Genomic DNA, 15,345 nt, shown 5'->3' on the forward strand with positions numbered 1-15,345 from the left:
TTGCTTGAAATTTTAGCCTCACAAAACCCGTTTAAACGACAATACTATATTTGTTTTGAATATACGGATCAGTTATGAAGATCAACAAAAATGAATGTTTAATATGTTGTCTATAACACGTGCCATAGACATTTAAACTAAAATATCAGCTTATGACTTATATTCAACTGCATTCAATATAAATCGTTGTAAACCATTTATACGAAATGGCGGGCACATTAGAAGGAAGCAGCGAAAAGTGTATAGATATATCTTCTCAAATTATAAAAGACATTGAAGACTTTTCTGACGCCTTCGAAATTGCAGAGAATTTAGACGTCGACCTTGGTGGGCTTGGAGAGCTGGAAGAAATGAAAGAACGATTGATGATGGAATTTCATAAGTGTCAGGCTGGCTTTATAAATCATAAAGAAAAGGTCGGTATAATGAATATAAGTGATCGCCTCTTTGCCATTCAATGTCCTCGGCGACACTTTTGGCTTTGCAATACTATATTTCAAGAAAAAGAAATCTTTAAAAAAAAAAGCTCTTTCTTGGGATTTCTTCCAGCACTAACAAGTTTGTAACATTCAAATAGATGATATTTGTATTTTTATTGTTTCACAAATTGTGGTTCTGGGCTTTTTTCGGTGGAGTTTGATTGAGTAATTCAACAGATTTTGTATGTGTTATAATTTTTGATGTTTATTAGTTTATACCTACGTATTCTGTCAATATGCTTTCAGTTTACATATGTCTATTGACTATAGTTAAGGGTTTTGGCAAAGTCAGAACATCTCAAATTGTAAAGTTGGTACAAAGTTGTAGCGAAGCAAAAGATATTGATAGTATAAGAGATGTTAAATGAAAAAAAGGGACGGATACATTTATCGTGGTTATAAAAATTATAAATATAATGTTTATCCTTTTAAATAAATCATAATAATAATAACAAATAATAAGAATAGTATTAACTTGAATTTGCATTGTCAGAGAATTGGCAAATGAAAAGTTTCTTTACACAAAATGTTCTTTAAAATATTGCCGTACTTATGAAATTTCCAACTACTCATCATTTCAATTTTCTTACTCGGTTCTTGGAAAGAATCATTAATAGAATGTTAAAACAGGTTTTCGGGGAAGATGGTTACTACAGTTTACAGTCTAACCCAGTTTAATGTTTAGTTCTTCATCTTTGAGGGAAGGGAGTAAATGACAAGCAACCCTAACTAAATTTTATTTTCAATTTTCCAAAAAGTACCGTTTAAAACGTTATTATAAGTTAACTAAAGTTTCCATTGTCAAGAATATGTAGATGAAAAGTTTTTTAACATAAAATGTTCAATGAAATTTTGAAGAAAAAAAAATTGTTTCACTTACATGTATTAAATTTTCCTCTATACTCATCATTAATATACTAACTCGATAGGTTCTTGGATATGGATGGAATAGAAACTTTTCATTGATAATTATTATATCTGAACCAGTTTTTAGGCTAACACAGTTTAATTTTATATCTTTAGTGGTGCGAAAGAAAATTTCAAAAAAACCTATGAAAAATATCATGTTTTTTAAAGACGTTAAATTTAGGTGAGTTATCCGAAATTACTATTCTGCCACTTCTCTTTAAAAGTTGACATTAAAGTAAGTATAAGTAGCCTTAAATTAAAAGGGCATTAGCTACGAGATATAAAAAAATGAAAGATGATTTTTTTTTTCAATCATTAATGAAAGTGATATAGTGAAATGCTAATTCGCTTTTAGCAGCCAATTTGGTTCAGTTTTGTTAAAATAAGATAAGAAACTTCGCTGATGAATTATTCACTTGCAAGTCAATAATTCGACCTCATTGGATCCATATTCATGTGAACTTTAATTTAACCCCTTAGCTAAAGATGGGTTACGCATGTATTCAGCTATTTAAAGGAAAAGAATGTCAATATTGAAAGTGAAACAAGGATGAATCATTTGATTGACTGATTCGATCCACAAAAAAACCATTCTTACACAGGTAAAAACGACGATAAACATTTTTTAACCTACAATATGAAATCAAACAGACCTAGAAAAATACAATTGCATGTGGACGCTATCTGTTTATATTTTTAAAGTGCCAATCTGCCTTAGAATCAGGCAGTGGTGAAAACATGACAAACAAAAAACCCACTCAAGTTGACATTAATTTATGTTCAAAATGTATGATGGTGCACGAATATTACATTCGTTTCCTTGTCCTGTTCTGGTAATTCAAGATATATCTTGGTTAAAATGCACTAGAATCTAACAATTAAAGGGAGCTAATACCGTAATTTGCTATCATTCTAACCAAAATTTATCTAGAGATTTCTCGAATTACCAGACACGCAGAAAAGAAAGACCTACCATTTCTAACTTAGGATGAGGGTAACTTCAAAATAGGATGGTTAGGTCGGTGGGTTTTTTTCGCCCATGTTTTGATTTTTTTCAAAATTGCCTGATTCTTACAAAGACTGGCACTTAAAATACTTATGTTTATATCGGGTTATATGATCGTCGGCAGTCTTCGGAGGTCATCTGGATGGTTAATTAGGTGACGTCTAGACAAAAATACACAAGAAATGTTGATACATATTATGGAGTCCATGCATTGTTAATTGTTTATTTTGGACTATTTGGATATACGTTTTAGTATGTTATAAATCAAATACGAAAATTTGAGTCAAATCGGTCAAGACGAATTTGACAGCTAATGCCCCTTTAAAGGTAGTCAGTGTATAAGTTGTTTAATTTCGTTTTGTTAGATCAAGGCTTGCAATTTAAATGACCCGGTCATCTCGTATTTCGCGGAATTCTATTCATAGTGGAACTTTTCAAATTAGGTCTGACAAAGCATTTTCTACACTATTATTCAAATCACCGTTTTAAAAAGGTGTAATCGGTTTTTGAATTAGATTTTTGATTATTTGATTTTAAAGCATAGTTTCAGAACTTTCTCCCTCCAGGATATAATATAAGTTTTAAGTAGTAAACCTAGTTAAATTATGTGGATCTGATTAGTAACTGCAACAGTTCTTTAATCATACATTACAGTTTATTTTTGCGTTGATAGCAGATCTTTCATTGTTTCTGTTTAATTTACTCTCAAAGTTTATAGGCTCGGTACAATTCATAGCTCGATTTATTCTATTGTTGAAGGCGATGTGTTGTTCTCTATATGTATGTTGGCGTATATCTTCATAGAATTCAATGATTTGTGGAAAAGGTTAATCTCGTGCGATTTGTTCATGCACATACTACAATACTAATGTATTATTATTCTTTTGTTCGGTAAAATATGTGCATTTATGTAACGGTTCGATGCCTATCTACCAGACATGAGTATTGACATTTTGTATTTGAATCAATTCATAAAAATTAACATGTTTGACAGAACATTTTGTATGTCAACAATTGATTATGTTTAAGTTTTTTATTTAACATTTTGACACCAAAATTCAGGAAGTATTGTTTAACCATTTCAAGGATTGATTTTCAATGATAAGTGCATTATGAAATAATTTATTGAATTATGTGACTAATTGCGGGATTTTAATTGGCTTACACACCAACCAGGAACAATATAATATTTACTTTGAAGATTATTGTCATATTTTGCTTTGAATGATATCATGCTGTGCATTAGTGATCCGATTTCTTCCTTTGTATGTTATTGATTTTCAAGTTTAATTGGCTCACATGACAGTATCTTTAGCATAAAACTATTTATGCCTTTCATGTTAAATACACAGGTACTTGGGGATCTATTTTTGTTTTCCTTTCTTCAATGTGTTTAGTCTTATGTTTACAGTAGTGTTGTTATTATCAAAACCACCGGTTTAGGCAAAAAACGCGAAATATTTTACCCGTAAACTTATGGATTTCAAAAACCATTGTTTAACCCAAAATGTCACATCTCGGTATTTGAACTTTTAACTTGAACATAAACATGGTCATTTAAATTTTGAACTTCTTCTCAGATTTTTGAACTTCGATATTTTTGCTGATTTGTGTCCTCATTATCAGCAAATAAATATACCTTTGTTCAATAATGGTGATTTCTCACTTTCCGACTTGACCATGTGCTAGCGCTTGTTGAATGTTTTTCATCGGCTAATGAAAAGATTTTCCTATTTATAATAATTTATTTCAACGTCGAATTCTAACATAATTTTATGTGTCGATACTGTTGTTGACTGCTATATTTGCATCTCACCGTCGTTGCTTGTAATTTTGGAACTTTCATGTGTATTCTTTGTTTTTGGTTTTCATTATCCAAAACGGACGAACGTTATGTTGATCTCTTTATGTCTTTTTTTTGGAGGAGGGGGAGATGTGTTACTCTCTCAAGAGCGAATCGAACTTGTGTCCTTGTAAACAGGAGTTTGAAACATCGAAAGGTGTATTGCTCGAACTTTTCAAAATTTGTCATTCATCAACATTAGATATTTGGTGAAATGGCAAGAAGAATTAAGACTTTTTAAACCCAACAAACTAAGCAAACGGGATAACTGAAAATACATATTTTTATAATAAACTGTCTTTTTATGGTGAGCCCCAAGTATGAAACGAAAGCAAAATATTATTCTAGTTCAAAACATCTGATACATTGCACATATAGCTTCCTTAATTGGTTAAATAAGGGGGGGGGGAGATTTGTCTGTACAGTTCGAGAAGATTATCACACAAGCAAATCCTAATGCGTATTTTAAGTTGATTTCATTTATTTGTGGTTTTCTTTTAATTTTAAAGAATGGTAAATATGATATTTTTTTTTAAATGTGATTTCTACATACTTTCAGATATGTCGGGAAATGAAAGATTACAAAAGAGATGACATTAACAAAAGAGGAAAACTTCATGACTTATTAACCCAAACAAAAACTACGTTCTCAAAAGTAGATGCCAATCCCTCCGAAGGAATTTCTGTAATAGAGAATGCTCTCAAAACAGAAGGATTTATAAAAAATCTTGGCGATGAGTTCTGCATCAGACAGGAGACCATTAGGAAAGGAGAGTGTTGCATCGTAGTTGCAGGTTTGTAGTCCTAGAAGAATATATTTGGACACATGCAAATAAAAATCAGTTGACTGATGAATATTTTCCTTTTCTTAAATTTTTTTTAAGCTGTGATCAGTTGTATTCATATTAAACTTAAATATCTTCAAGCCCACAGTCGAAATTCAATTCCTAATAATTTTATAATTCTCGTGAAAGTCAGCAAATAACCTGAAAGAATCCTTTTAAAAGTGTCCTTTTTGCAAAAAAAATGACATCAAAATCAACAACATTTGTTTTTCGTTTATTTATTGTTTTGTACATAAATCGAGTCGTTAGTTTGAATTGTTTTACATTTGTCATTTCGAGGCCTTTTATAACTTGTTGTGCGGTATGGGTTTTGCTCATTGTTGAAGAAATACGGTGACATATAGTTGCTTACTTCTACGTCATTTGGTCTCAAGTGGAGAGTTGTCTTATTGACAATCATCTTATCTTCTTATTTTAGAAATGAAATATAAAAAGAAAGTTTGTAATTATTTTGCAGGCGAAACGTCAGCCGGAAAATCTCTTTTCTTAAACCTGATATTGGGTGAAGACATACTGCCGTCTAAGCATGCGTCTTGCACAAGTGTCATCACACGACTGTCATATGACAAGAAAAAACATGCAAGAGTTATCTATCATGACAAGAACAGACCGGATGATGTATTTGATGATATTGAGCATGGCAAAATCCAAAAACTAGTGTTCGAAGAAAACCTAGACAAGAGGGAAAAAACTTCAGATATAAAGGAAGTCCAGATATTCCTTCCCGCTAAACTTTTAGAGGTAACACTTTCTTACTATATATTTTTTGGCATGGCAATATAAGTAAAATTGTATTTTTAATAAATTTGATTATAGTGATCGAATGACTTTTGATAAAATTATAGCCACAGTGAAGCACAGAAGAATAACGTATTTAAAAATAAATCAATGAACAGAAGAAAACGTAAAAACAGAGGCTTCTCGTTTCTTATGCCTTGTGTAAAATCATGTGTTTAAACAAGAACTCATTGAATTAGTAAAAAATGCAAATATGAATTAAATGGTATGTGGAGTATTCGTCACTTGGCAAACAACGACAAAACGACACAAAAACAAGCTATCTTAAGGAAAATATATTGTCTTCGACAATAGAAAAACGTCCATTCCATAAGTCAGTCTCTTTATTGCTGCGAGTAAGGAAGTTAATCAAAGATATACCATCGGTACCAAGTTCCTTAATTTTAATTAAAGACATCCACTGGCGAAATGCCTGGTTCGGGGAAGGCCCATCAATATAAATTAGTTTTAAACTATATCTTTTACAGAAGAAAAAAACGACCATATATAAAAGCAACTTTCAATTTTATATTATTTATTCAGATATTCAAATCATACTACATGAATCCTTGCTATCGTAGTGGTCTTATTAGTCCCCTACCGACGAAGTCAAAGGGGACTTTAGGTTTGCACTCCGTCCGTCCGTCTGTCTGTCTGTCTGTTTGTCTATCTGTCTGACTATCTGTCTGTCTGTCCATCCGTCAGTCCGGCAAATCAGTTTTCCACACTTTTTTTCTTCGTGCTTGAAGATATTGATTTGATATTTGGTGTATTGTTTTATCATGACAAGTTACAGATCAATTTCGAATTCGGTTCCGGTCTAACGATTTTGTGCAGAATTATCGTCCTTGAACTTAGAAAATTCACTCAAATAATCAGTTTTCCGCACTTTTTTTTTTGTCATGCTTGAAGATATTGATTTGATGATTGGTATATAGTTTTATCATGACAAGTTACAGATCAAATTCGAATGTTGGTCCGGTCTGATGATTTTGTGCAGAGTTATGGTCCTTGGTCTTGGAAAATTCACTCAAATAATCAATTTTCCACATTTTTTTCGTCATGCTTGAAGATATTGACTTGATATTTGTTATATAGTTTACACCATGACAAGTTATAGACCAAGTTAGCATTTTGTTCCAGTACAATGAATTTTTAACCGGTAGGCAATACTCACAGAATGCTTGTTTAAAATTGATTATGTTACCTTTATTTAGAGTGGAATTGTACTGATAGATACACCAGGTATAGGAGAAAACGATGGTATGGACATTGTGATAGAAAAATTTGTAGATGAAAATCAAGTAACGGGATTTATTTACATGATAAAATCTGATAACGGTGGTGGAGTGGACGAAGATAGGGTAATTATTAATATGTTCTTACTAACATACTAGTATATAATACAATGAAGTTAAATAAATACAACGAATCTAGTTTATTTGATTTCTATAAAAGTGATTCTGCTTTTAATCCATTTATTTTCATCATGGCTTATCTGTTACACCTTGTTTGTTCCTATTTCATGTTTCCACGAGTCAAAGCATATTTTATTGCTCTCAGTATGATTTAAAGTTATCCCCTTTGTTTCTTCTGTCTCTTTCTATTAATTCTTTTCTGGTTGAAAATTCAAGGAAGTTCTAAATAAAAAAAATGCAATAATATTAAAGTATCGCATATTGTTTCACACGAACAAAAGGAAACATAGGATATTTGTCAGTCAGATAGCAACATATATTGACCATGTAAAACGAAAAGACGGTCATCCATTATTAATATTAATAGTATACCTAGCTTTAAATCCTATTTAACGAAAAAAATACATAAACAGACAGCAAAAGTAAGCTGATTAAAATTTGCTTAAATTAGTAACAAGGGATTTTGCTGCATAATACAGTAAGAAATTCTGAAACCAACTCCTAACTTTAATTCAAAGTTAACCTCGACTTTTTTGTTGTTCTGCCTGCAAAGGACTTTTAGTTTTGATGTTAACAAATGTTTAATGTATATGACTTCCCGAACTTTTGGTCTAGAATAAAATGTTGTGTAACGTTTTCTTCGGAAACATTTTTCTTGCTCAATGAAATAAGTGACATTTGTTTATATTTGTAAACGTCATCCTGCTACCTATTGTCCAACTTAGCCACCGTCGGTTGATTTCACTTACTGAAGCAATACTGACCACCGAAGTACCCGTTGTACCAATATCATATATAATAAACGCACCAAATTTTTAATATTTAATGTTAAGGTTTTAATGATGATTACAAGTATTCTGGTCTTTTCAGCTGGTTAAATTGATGAAGATTATTCTACAAAAGGAAAAGAAAAAAGGAGAAAAGGGCACATTTAGATTTAATCCTGATTGTGCAATGTTCATTTGCAATCATTGGGATAGTGTATGTGAAAAAGACAAAGTGTATAAACACATAGTTGACAGACTTCATAAAATTTGGCCTAACTTTGATAAAGATAAAGTTAAGACATTTTCATCGTGGAGGGCCAATCATGAAATTGAGATAGATCAAGATTATATAACATCAGATTTTCAAGATGTATTAAATCTCTTGAAAAGTATTTACAGTCAAGCTTTGAATGAACGAGTAAAAGTCACTTACAAGTAAGTAAATTATTTAATGGTGTCAAACATGGCGAAATAACAATAATTATAATCGAGAACCCTCTTCATTTTCGGTAAACATTGTAGAACCTAAATTATGATATCGATTTCAGAACAAAAGGACAGTTAGAAAGTTATCGAGCTTTAACTAAATAGTCTATTTGCCAAATATTTGTTTGTTTTTGTAACTACATCCTTTTTTCCATCTTGCCAATTGTAGAATGGTTCTTAACCGGACCAAATGGGCTGCTACCCATGCCAATTATGATAAGTTGAAAGTGATTTTTTGGCGTTTTTACAAATGTTTGATATAGAATTGAACGCTGATTTTAGAAAATTTATAAAAAAATTACCTCCACATTTTGGAAAGTGCGGAACCGCTTCTTTATAAAAAGCAGCATTATTATTTAAAAAAGTAGTTGACAATTTACCTTGAAATATGGATAACATATTACAATAAAATAGTTCCCTATGATATACACGACTATAATGATCGGAATTTGTTAAATATTTTACGAGCTATCTACTCTGACATCTTCATATGCCAATTTCAGCTATTTGAGGTATTATAATTGATACTACTTTCATCTCACTAGACACTGAAGTTTTACTTTTTTTATAGTTTCCCTAAAAGATTCAAAATGTGAATAACACAAATTTTTTTTTATTTTGAAAATCTGTAAATATTAAGAATAGAATGATGTGATTATTTGAAAATTTATACGAAGTGAAAGATGACACAGAAGCATGGTTTCAAATCCCGCTGCGGGAAAGACAATAATTAGCTGCTGCAAATTTGCATATCTACTATTTTTGGTTACCGTTGAGACAAATTATATATAATTATTCTATAGATTTATTATAGATATAAATTTGACAGTAGTGAGCTCCTCAGTGAAAAAAAATCTGTAATTGATTTATGGCTGAGGACATTTGGGATGCAATAAAAGTGTTTTTTACTTGGTAACATACTGCAATATTAACGTAATTAATTTTTCACAGATGGATGAAAACTCTTTTACTTCGATCAGTTCATCATATGAAAACAATGGTCAGACAACTCAACTGTTCGGATGATAGAATGGCAAACAAAATGAAGGAAGCGAATGAAAATTTGGAAAAGCTAAAAAATGAATCAGTTGACATCATAACATCTTTGAGAGATATGATAAACAACAAGTCTCATCAAATTTGCGGTGCATTTCGAGAGTACCTGAAGCTCCCTGTGGTTCGGATGGCTATAACACAGTGGATAGAACAAGAACTTCCAAGCGAGTTCATACTGGATCCCGAAGGAGAGCCTACAGCAGTCAAGAAAGACTGGGTGAAATTGAAAACGGAAATTGATGGTTTAATCATTGAACGGATCGCTCTTGAACTGGACAAATGGGAAGAAGAAACCGGTACCATTGATATTCTTGAATCCTTGGTTGTTAACGAAATTCAACAAAAGGTATTGGGACTAACAGATGAAGTGACCCAGGTGGAGAAAGAACTACATTCATCCACAGGATCAAGAGATTCAGTCGCATCAATTTCAAAACCCTCGTATAAAAACGATTACAGACGTGAAACTGTTTGTGCTACCTACTTTCGCAGAATGAAACTTGAAGATAATCAATACCATCTTACTGCCCTTGCAAGGAATAAGGTATTTCAGCCGTTGAAGAAAGTTATACGAATATTCCCTGGTGTTAATAAATGGAAGAATTACGCGAATGATAAGTGTGCATATGCAAAGGGTCGATCTGAAAAACTTCTGAAAACATTTACTGAGCCATGTCGAAATGAGGACGACTCGCTGAAAATCGTCATTGACTGTTTCATGGAAGGAGCCAAGGACACATTAGATAAATCCATTCTTGAGATTCCAAGTTTAATCAAAGCAAATCAGGACATTTTTAGTCACGTGATAACATGTAAACGTGATGTAGCCATAAATCTTCGGGTTTATGAGGAGATGATGAAAGAACTAGAAATTCTCAAGCGTCTTCTAGCAGACTATGGTGCGGGGTATATATTTATTGAAGATTTCAAACCAAATGAGTTACAGATTATTGACCCAAATGACGCAACAGGAAGATCAACAACCCCTTTCAAAATATCAGAATTCTTGATGAACATGTCAAGTTCACAAACAAGCACAATTCAACGATGTCCTAGGGGCTTGTGGACAGCACACCAGAGAGGGCTACTGAAACGGGAAAATAGCGAAGAAAAAGTTACCATTAAAATATACCTTCCTTCATGCAACATAGAAAAGTGTTATTCCGAAATTGCAAAGCTAAGGTTAGTTCACTATTTTTATTTAACTGAAGGTAAAATATAATCAAACACATAATTCAATATCTTCAAAATAGAAATGGGTGTGAAACAAAAGTACATTTTCGTGTTTTTATTCATTACAATTTTTCTCATTTTTGAAAATAAAATTATATGGATAAACTCTTACCTGTTAAATATGTATTTGATGGAATCATAAAAAACGATATTTTAATTGTATTTCAGATTATTAGAACATAACAATGTTGCAGATTTCTTAGGCATACAAAATTCACAATCGTATTTTCCTGCAATGGTATACAGCAAACAACTGAAAACTCTTCGACATCAATACGAGAAACAATCTGGACATTTAAACATCTCCATCTTACTACAGGAGGTTACAATTGGTTTACAATACCTCCACAGGCATGGGATGGTTCATATGGAACTCAATATGAATACTGTTACGGTAGATATTTTTATTATTATTTCTAAAGGATATGGTTAAAATTTGAAATAAAAAATGTCTTATAATATCTATGGTAGACGGTACTTTAAAATATTTTCGTTGTCACTTTAAGGTTAACAAACGTCTCAAGGGCACATTCTGTGCTTCTGACGTCTAAAAGATTATTGAATCGGAGAGTCGAATCGCATTTTGAGCATGAAAATAGGAGTACAAAAATCATAGATATTAAACAAAGAAAGATAAAGAAAGAAAATCTAGAGAGTCATGGTTTGTTACAGAAATATTTCATAATTTTGAACAAAATGTTGTTAAAAGCAGCAATAACAAAAATGCAAAAAAATGCAGTGAGGTATGTTGTTACTACAATTGCAAATATATTATATTTCATTTGTTAATTTAATAGCATACAAAATTGCAGTAAGCAAAAATAAAATATTTTACTTTGGTGTCTTGTTTGTAGTTGGATTCAGCCGGAAATATTCGTCTAACTGGTGGGTGCCTCCCTCGTAAAGCCGACCTTCCGGGAAATAAAGAGCATCATATAAGTGGAGATTTTGTATATTTGCCACCGGAAGTTTTGAGAGGAGATCTGTACACTGCAAGTGCAGATGCCTATGCATTTGGCCTACTGATGTTTGACATGATGTCAAGAACGTCGGCTTTTGCCAGCCAAAGAAACATGTCGCTTGATCTGTTTATTAAAAGAATAAATCCTAAAGAAATGATAAGTCTAGAAACTTATAAATCTGATTTATCGGATGATGCAATTGACATTATACTTCGTTGCTTAGACCTGTCAGAGGAATCAAGACCAACACTTTCAAATTTGCAAGAACAAGTAGAGGTCCTCAAAACTAAACAACATGCCAAAGTACCCAAGCAATCCGAGGTAACTTACCGACGACATAAAAATGGTAGAGACTAGAAAAATTGTATTGGTCTTTTTACATTTATTTGGACTGCTTGGTTGATTGATTGATTGTATTTTCGATTCGTTATGCATTTCGACTGTTTCTTTTAGACAGTACAATAGTTGTGATTGCCTATTTATAGATAATATGGTGTATGTCTGTTAAGATTGCTTCTTTATAGGCATTATTCTTGTTTAATTTACTTTTATGAAATAACATGCTTGCTTCAGTTGTTTTTGAATAGGTTATGTTTGTTTAAAGTTAATATACTTGTGGTTTTTTTTTTTATTTTCAAAAGACAACATATCTGTGTAGATTGTCTCTTTATGGACACTATTTTTCCGAAATGTTTATTCCAGAAACTGATATAGCTGATATGTCCGATAAAGTAAAAGACAATATACTAGTACTTATTTTTATGCATGAGGTCTTAATTTGAAAACATACCAAAGAACTCAAACAATCAGAGTACATTCATTGCCAATGACAGAATAACTAGTACAGAATAGATTGTTATAATTATCCTTAAAGATTTTATTTTTTTTTATTTTATGTACTTTTTACATTTATTTGGACTGTTTGTTCCTCGTTGTATTTATATATTGAATGTTTGTTCTGGTTGTTTCCTTAAGACCTAATTGTCTCATTAAACTTGATACCATTTGTTCATATAGTCTCATGGTTTAGATTGTTACGGACTAAGCAATATTTATATATTTCGGTTGTTCTTTGTATAGGCTATGAGTTTATTTTGCCTATTTGATCGAAAGTGGTATCTTGTCTCTGTACAGAAAGTCATGTTTATGATAGTAACGTCTAGTCTGGAATCTGATAATCTAATTTGCATACTAATGTAATATACATTTGTTGTTTAGACATATCTTATGGGCCAAGACGAACGCTTCCATATTTGCAAGAAGTTCCTTTATGGACAGTGTGGTTTTATAGATTGTTAATTTATATAGATTATTTGCAAAGATTGCAAGAACATACTGAAAGTGTTTAATGTATTTTTATAAGCCTTGTTTAGGTTGTCACTATGATATATACATATATAAACCATGCAATTTTTGGAATAAATTTAGGAGATTATGTGTGCATCTATGTCATGGAACCATATAGTATTATTATACTTCCCTGGTTTAACCATGTGTTTTTGGTTGTCCTAAAAGTCATTATTTGTACTGTCTGTTTGAACCTGTAGATTATATTTTTTATATTATTTTTTGGTGTTTGGTGTTTGACCATGTACGATATAGTTATTCTCAAAGTGAACTTATTCCTATTGACGGGTTTGTTACAATTACGGTGCAATACTACATTTAAAATGTACATGGATAATGTTACTGTCTGTTTTTGCATAAACAGTTAATAATTTCTATTGCTACCTGTTTAAAGGTGAAATAAAATTACTCAAGATACATTTTAGCTTATGTTATATATATAATGCCATTAATGTTCACGCATCTATCTTCTAAATCTCTGTATATGCATAAGCATAAGGATATTGAGTAACTTATTTTGCAATCTGATTACAACACATATTGATTACAAGTAAGCAAGCGTAGACACAAGTGTTTTAATCAGACTGCCACTTCTATATACTATTTCCTAAGTTGGAGGCAACAGTATATTACCAATGTTCAAATCTCAAAAATCCATTAAAAACATGCGAATCAAGGTAAAAGAAATAAGCAAATCGCATGAACTCCAAAAGGATCGAGATATTCATAGGGCATCATCCGTTTTTGGAATCCACATTCAGACAACTATTCCGGTATCTAACGCGAATAAGGTCTTTTAATGCAATCTCAAAACTCAATCAATGTGAATAACATGAAATGTTGGGTATATATCGATGAAACAGTCTCTCAACATAATAAGATAGAGAGCCACATGGCATCTAGAGCTAATACGGTAATGAACAAAAGGAAAGTTTTAATCTGACATGTCATGCGCTAAATTGAAAAAAAACCAACTTGTATCTACATTTAACAGATGCTACTACAAACTTGCCATCAACACTTTATTATCTAAAGGACACTAGCAATCAACACTTTATTACCTAAAGGACACTAGCCATCAACACTTTATTACCTAAAGGACACTAGCCATCAACACTTATTACCTAAAGGACACTAGCCATCAACACTTTATTACCTAAAGGACACTAGCCATCAACACTTTATTACCTAAATGACACTAGCCATCAACACTTTATTACCTAAAGGACACTAGCCATCAACACTTATTACCTAAAGGACACTAGCCATCAACACTTTATTACCTAAAGGACACTAGCCATCAACACTGTATTACCTAAAGGACACTAGCCATCAACACTGTATTACCTAAAGGACACTAGCCACCAACACTTTAATACCTAAAGGACACTAGCCATCATCAACACTTTATTACCTAAAGGACACTATCCATCAACAATTTATTACCTAAAGGACACAAATAAGGTCAACTGACGTATAGTGTGATTTCTTAGATTGACGAAAATTCTGGGATTTCATCTTACTTACAGTGCTTGGAAAATTAAACCATCCAAGCTGACAAGCAGTTTGGAACGAGAAGGATATTCCTCCCTCCTTTTGCCAAACAAAATTATAATTAAATAGTTTTTTGTTCAGAGAACACATAGAAGGTCTTTCAAGTGTCAAGGATATTCTTTTGTTAAAGCACAAGTGAGGGTGGAAGTCAGAGGCGGGAACCGGGATAGAAGGAGAGTAAAAATAGGGATACTATCGTAAAAAGTTTTGGGAGTAGAAGTGAGGGGAGTGGGAGTTGGGGGTTTGAAAGTGGGAATCAGGGACCCCCTGTCCACCCCTCCTTTAAGGTTCTGTTCTCACTTTTGAAGGCCGTATGCTAACCTATAGTTCCTTACATTTACGTCATTTGTTATCTGGTGAATAGCTTTCTATAGGGTAATCATACAACATTTGTTATCTAGTGAATAGCTTTCTCAATGGTAATCATACAACATTTGTTATCTGGTGAATAGCTTTCTATAGGGTAATCATACAACATTTGTTATCTAGTGAATAGCTTTCTCAATGGTAATCATACAACATTTGTTATCTAGTGAATAGCTTTCTCAATGGTAATCATACAACATTTGTTATCTGGTGAATAGCTTTCTAAATGGCAATCATACAACATTTGTTATCTAGTAAATAGCTTTCTCAATGGTAATCATACAACATTTGTTATCT

At 32.1% G+C, this 15,345-nt stretch overlaps 1 protein-coding gene and 1 long non-coding RNA gene across 2 annotated transcripts; one reads left to right on the top strand and one right to left on the bottom strand.

Moving 5' to 3' along the window:
• Positions 1-21: 21 nt before the first annotated feature.
• LOC127704291 (uncharacterized) lies at positions 22-13,547 on the top strand. Its single transcript, XM_052208328.1, has 8 exons — positions 22-416; positions 4,797-5,031; positions 5,540-5,823; positions 7,077-7,223; positions 8,148-8,479; positions 9,482-10,768; positions 10,988-11,213; positions 11,674-13,547. Exons 1-8 carry the CDS (start codon positions 207-209, stop codon positions 12,136-12,138), a joined length of 3,186 nt encoding a protein of 1,061 aa, XP_052064288.1. The 5' UTR covers positions 22-206; the 3' UTR covers positions 12,139-13,547.
• Positions 13,330-15,086, bottom strand: LOC127704641 (uncharacterized). Its single transcript, XR_007983453.1, has 2 exons — positions 14,349-15,086; positions 13,330-14,316 (listed from the first exon to the last, which is right to left on the bottom strand). It is a non-coding gene; the product is annotated as an uncharacterized LOC127704641 (long non-coding RNA).
• Between the last annotated feature and the right edge of the window lie 259 nt (positions 15,087-15,345).

This window comes from Mytilus californianus, unplaced genomic scaffold, assembly GCF_021869535.1.
Source record: "Mytilus californianus isolate M0D057914Y unplaced genomic scaffold, xbMytCali1.0.p SCAF_1, whole genome shotgun sequence".
Classification (NCBI taxonomy): domain Eukaryota; kingdom Metazoa; phylum Mollusca; class Bivalvia; order Mytilida; family Mytilidae; genus Mytilus; species Mytilus californianus.

What these genes read in the sequence shown, in the direction of transcription:
- LOC127704291 (XM_052208328.1), top strand. Translation starts at nt 207, where the DNA reads ATGGCGGGCACATTAGAAGGAAGCAGCGAAAAGTGTATAGATATATCT. An exon ending in CGAGTAAAAGTCACTTACAA is followed by an intron (nt 8,480 to 9,481) that starts GTAAGTAAATTA and finishes AATTTTTCACAG; the next exon opens with ATGGATGAAAACTCTTTTAC. An exon ending in TCAATATGAATACTGTTACG is followed by an intron (nt 11,214 to 11,673) that starts GTAGATATTTTT and finishes TCTTGTTTGTAG; the next exon opens with TTGGATTCAGCCGGAAATAT.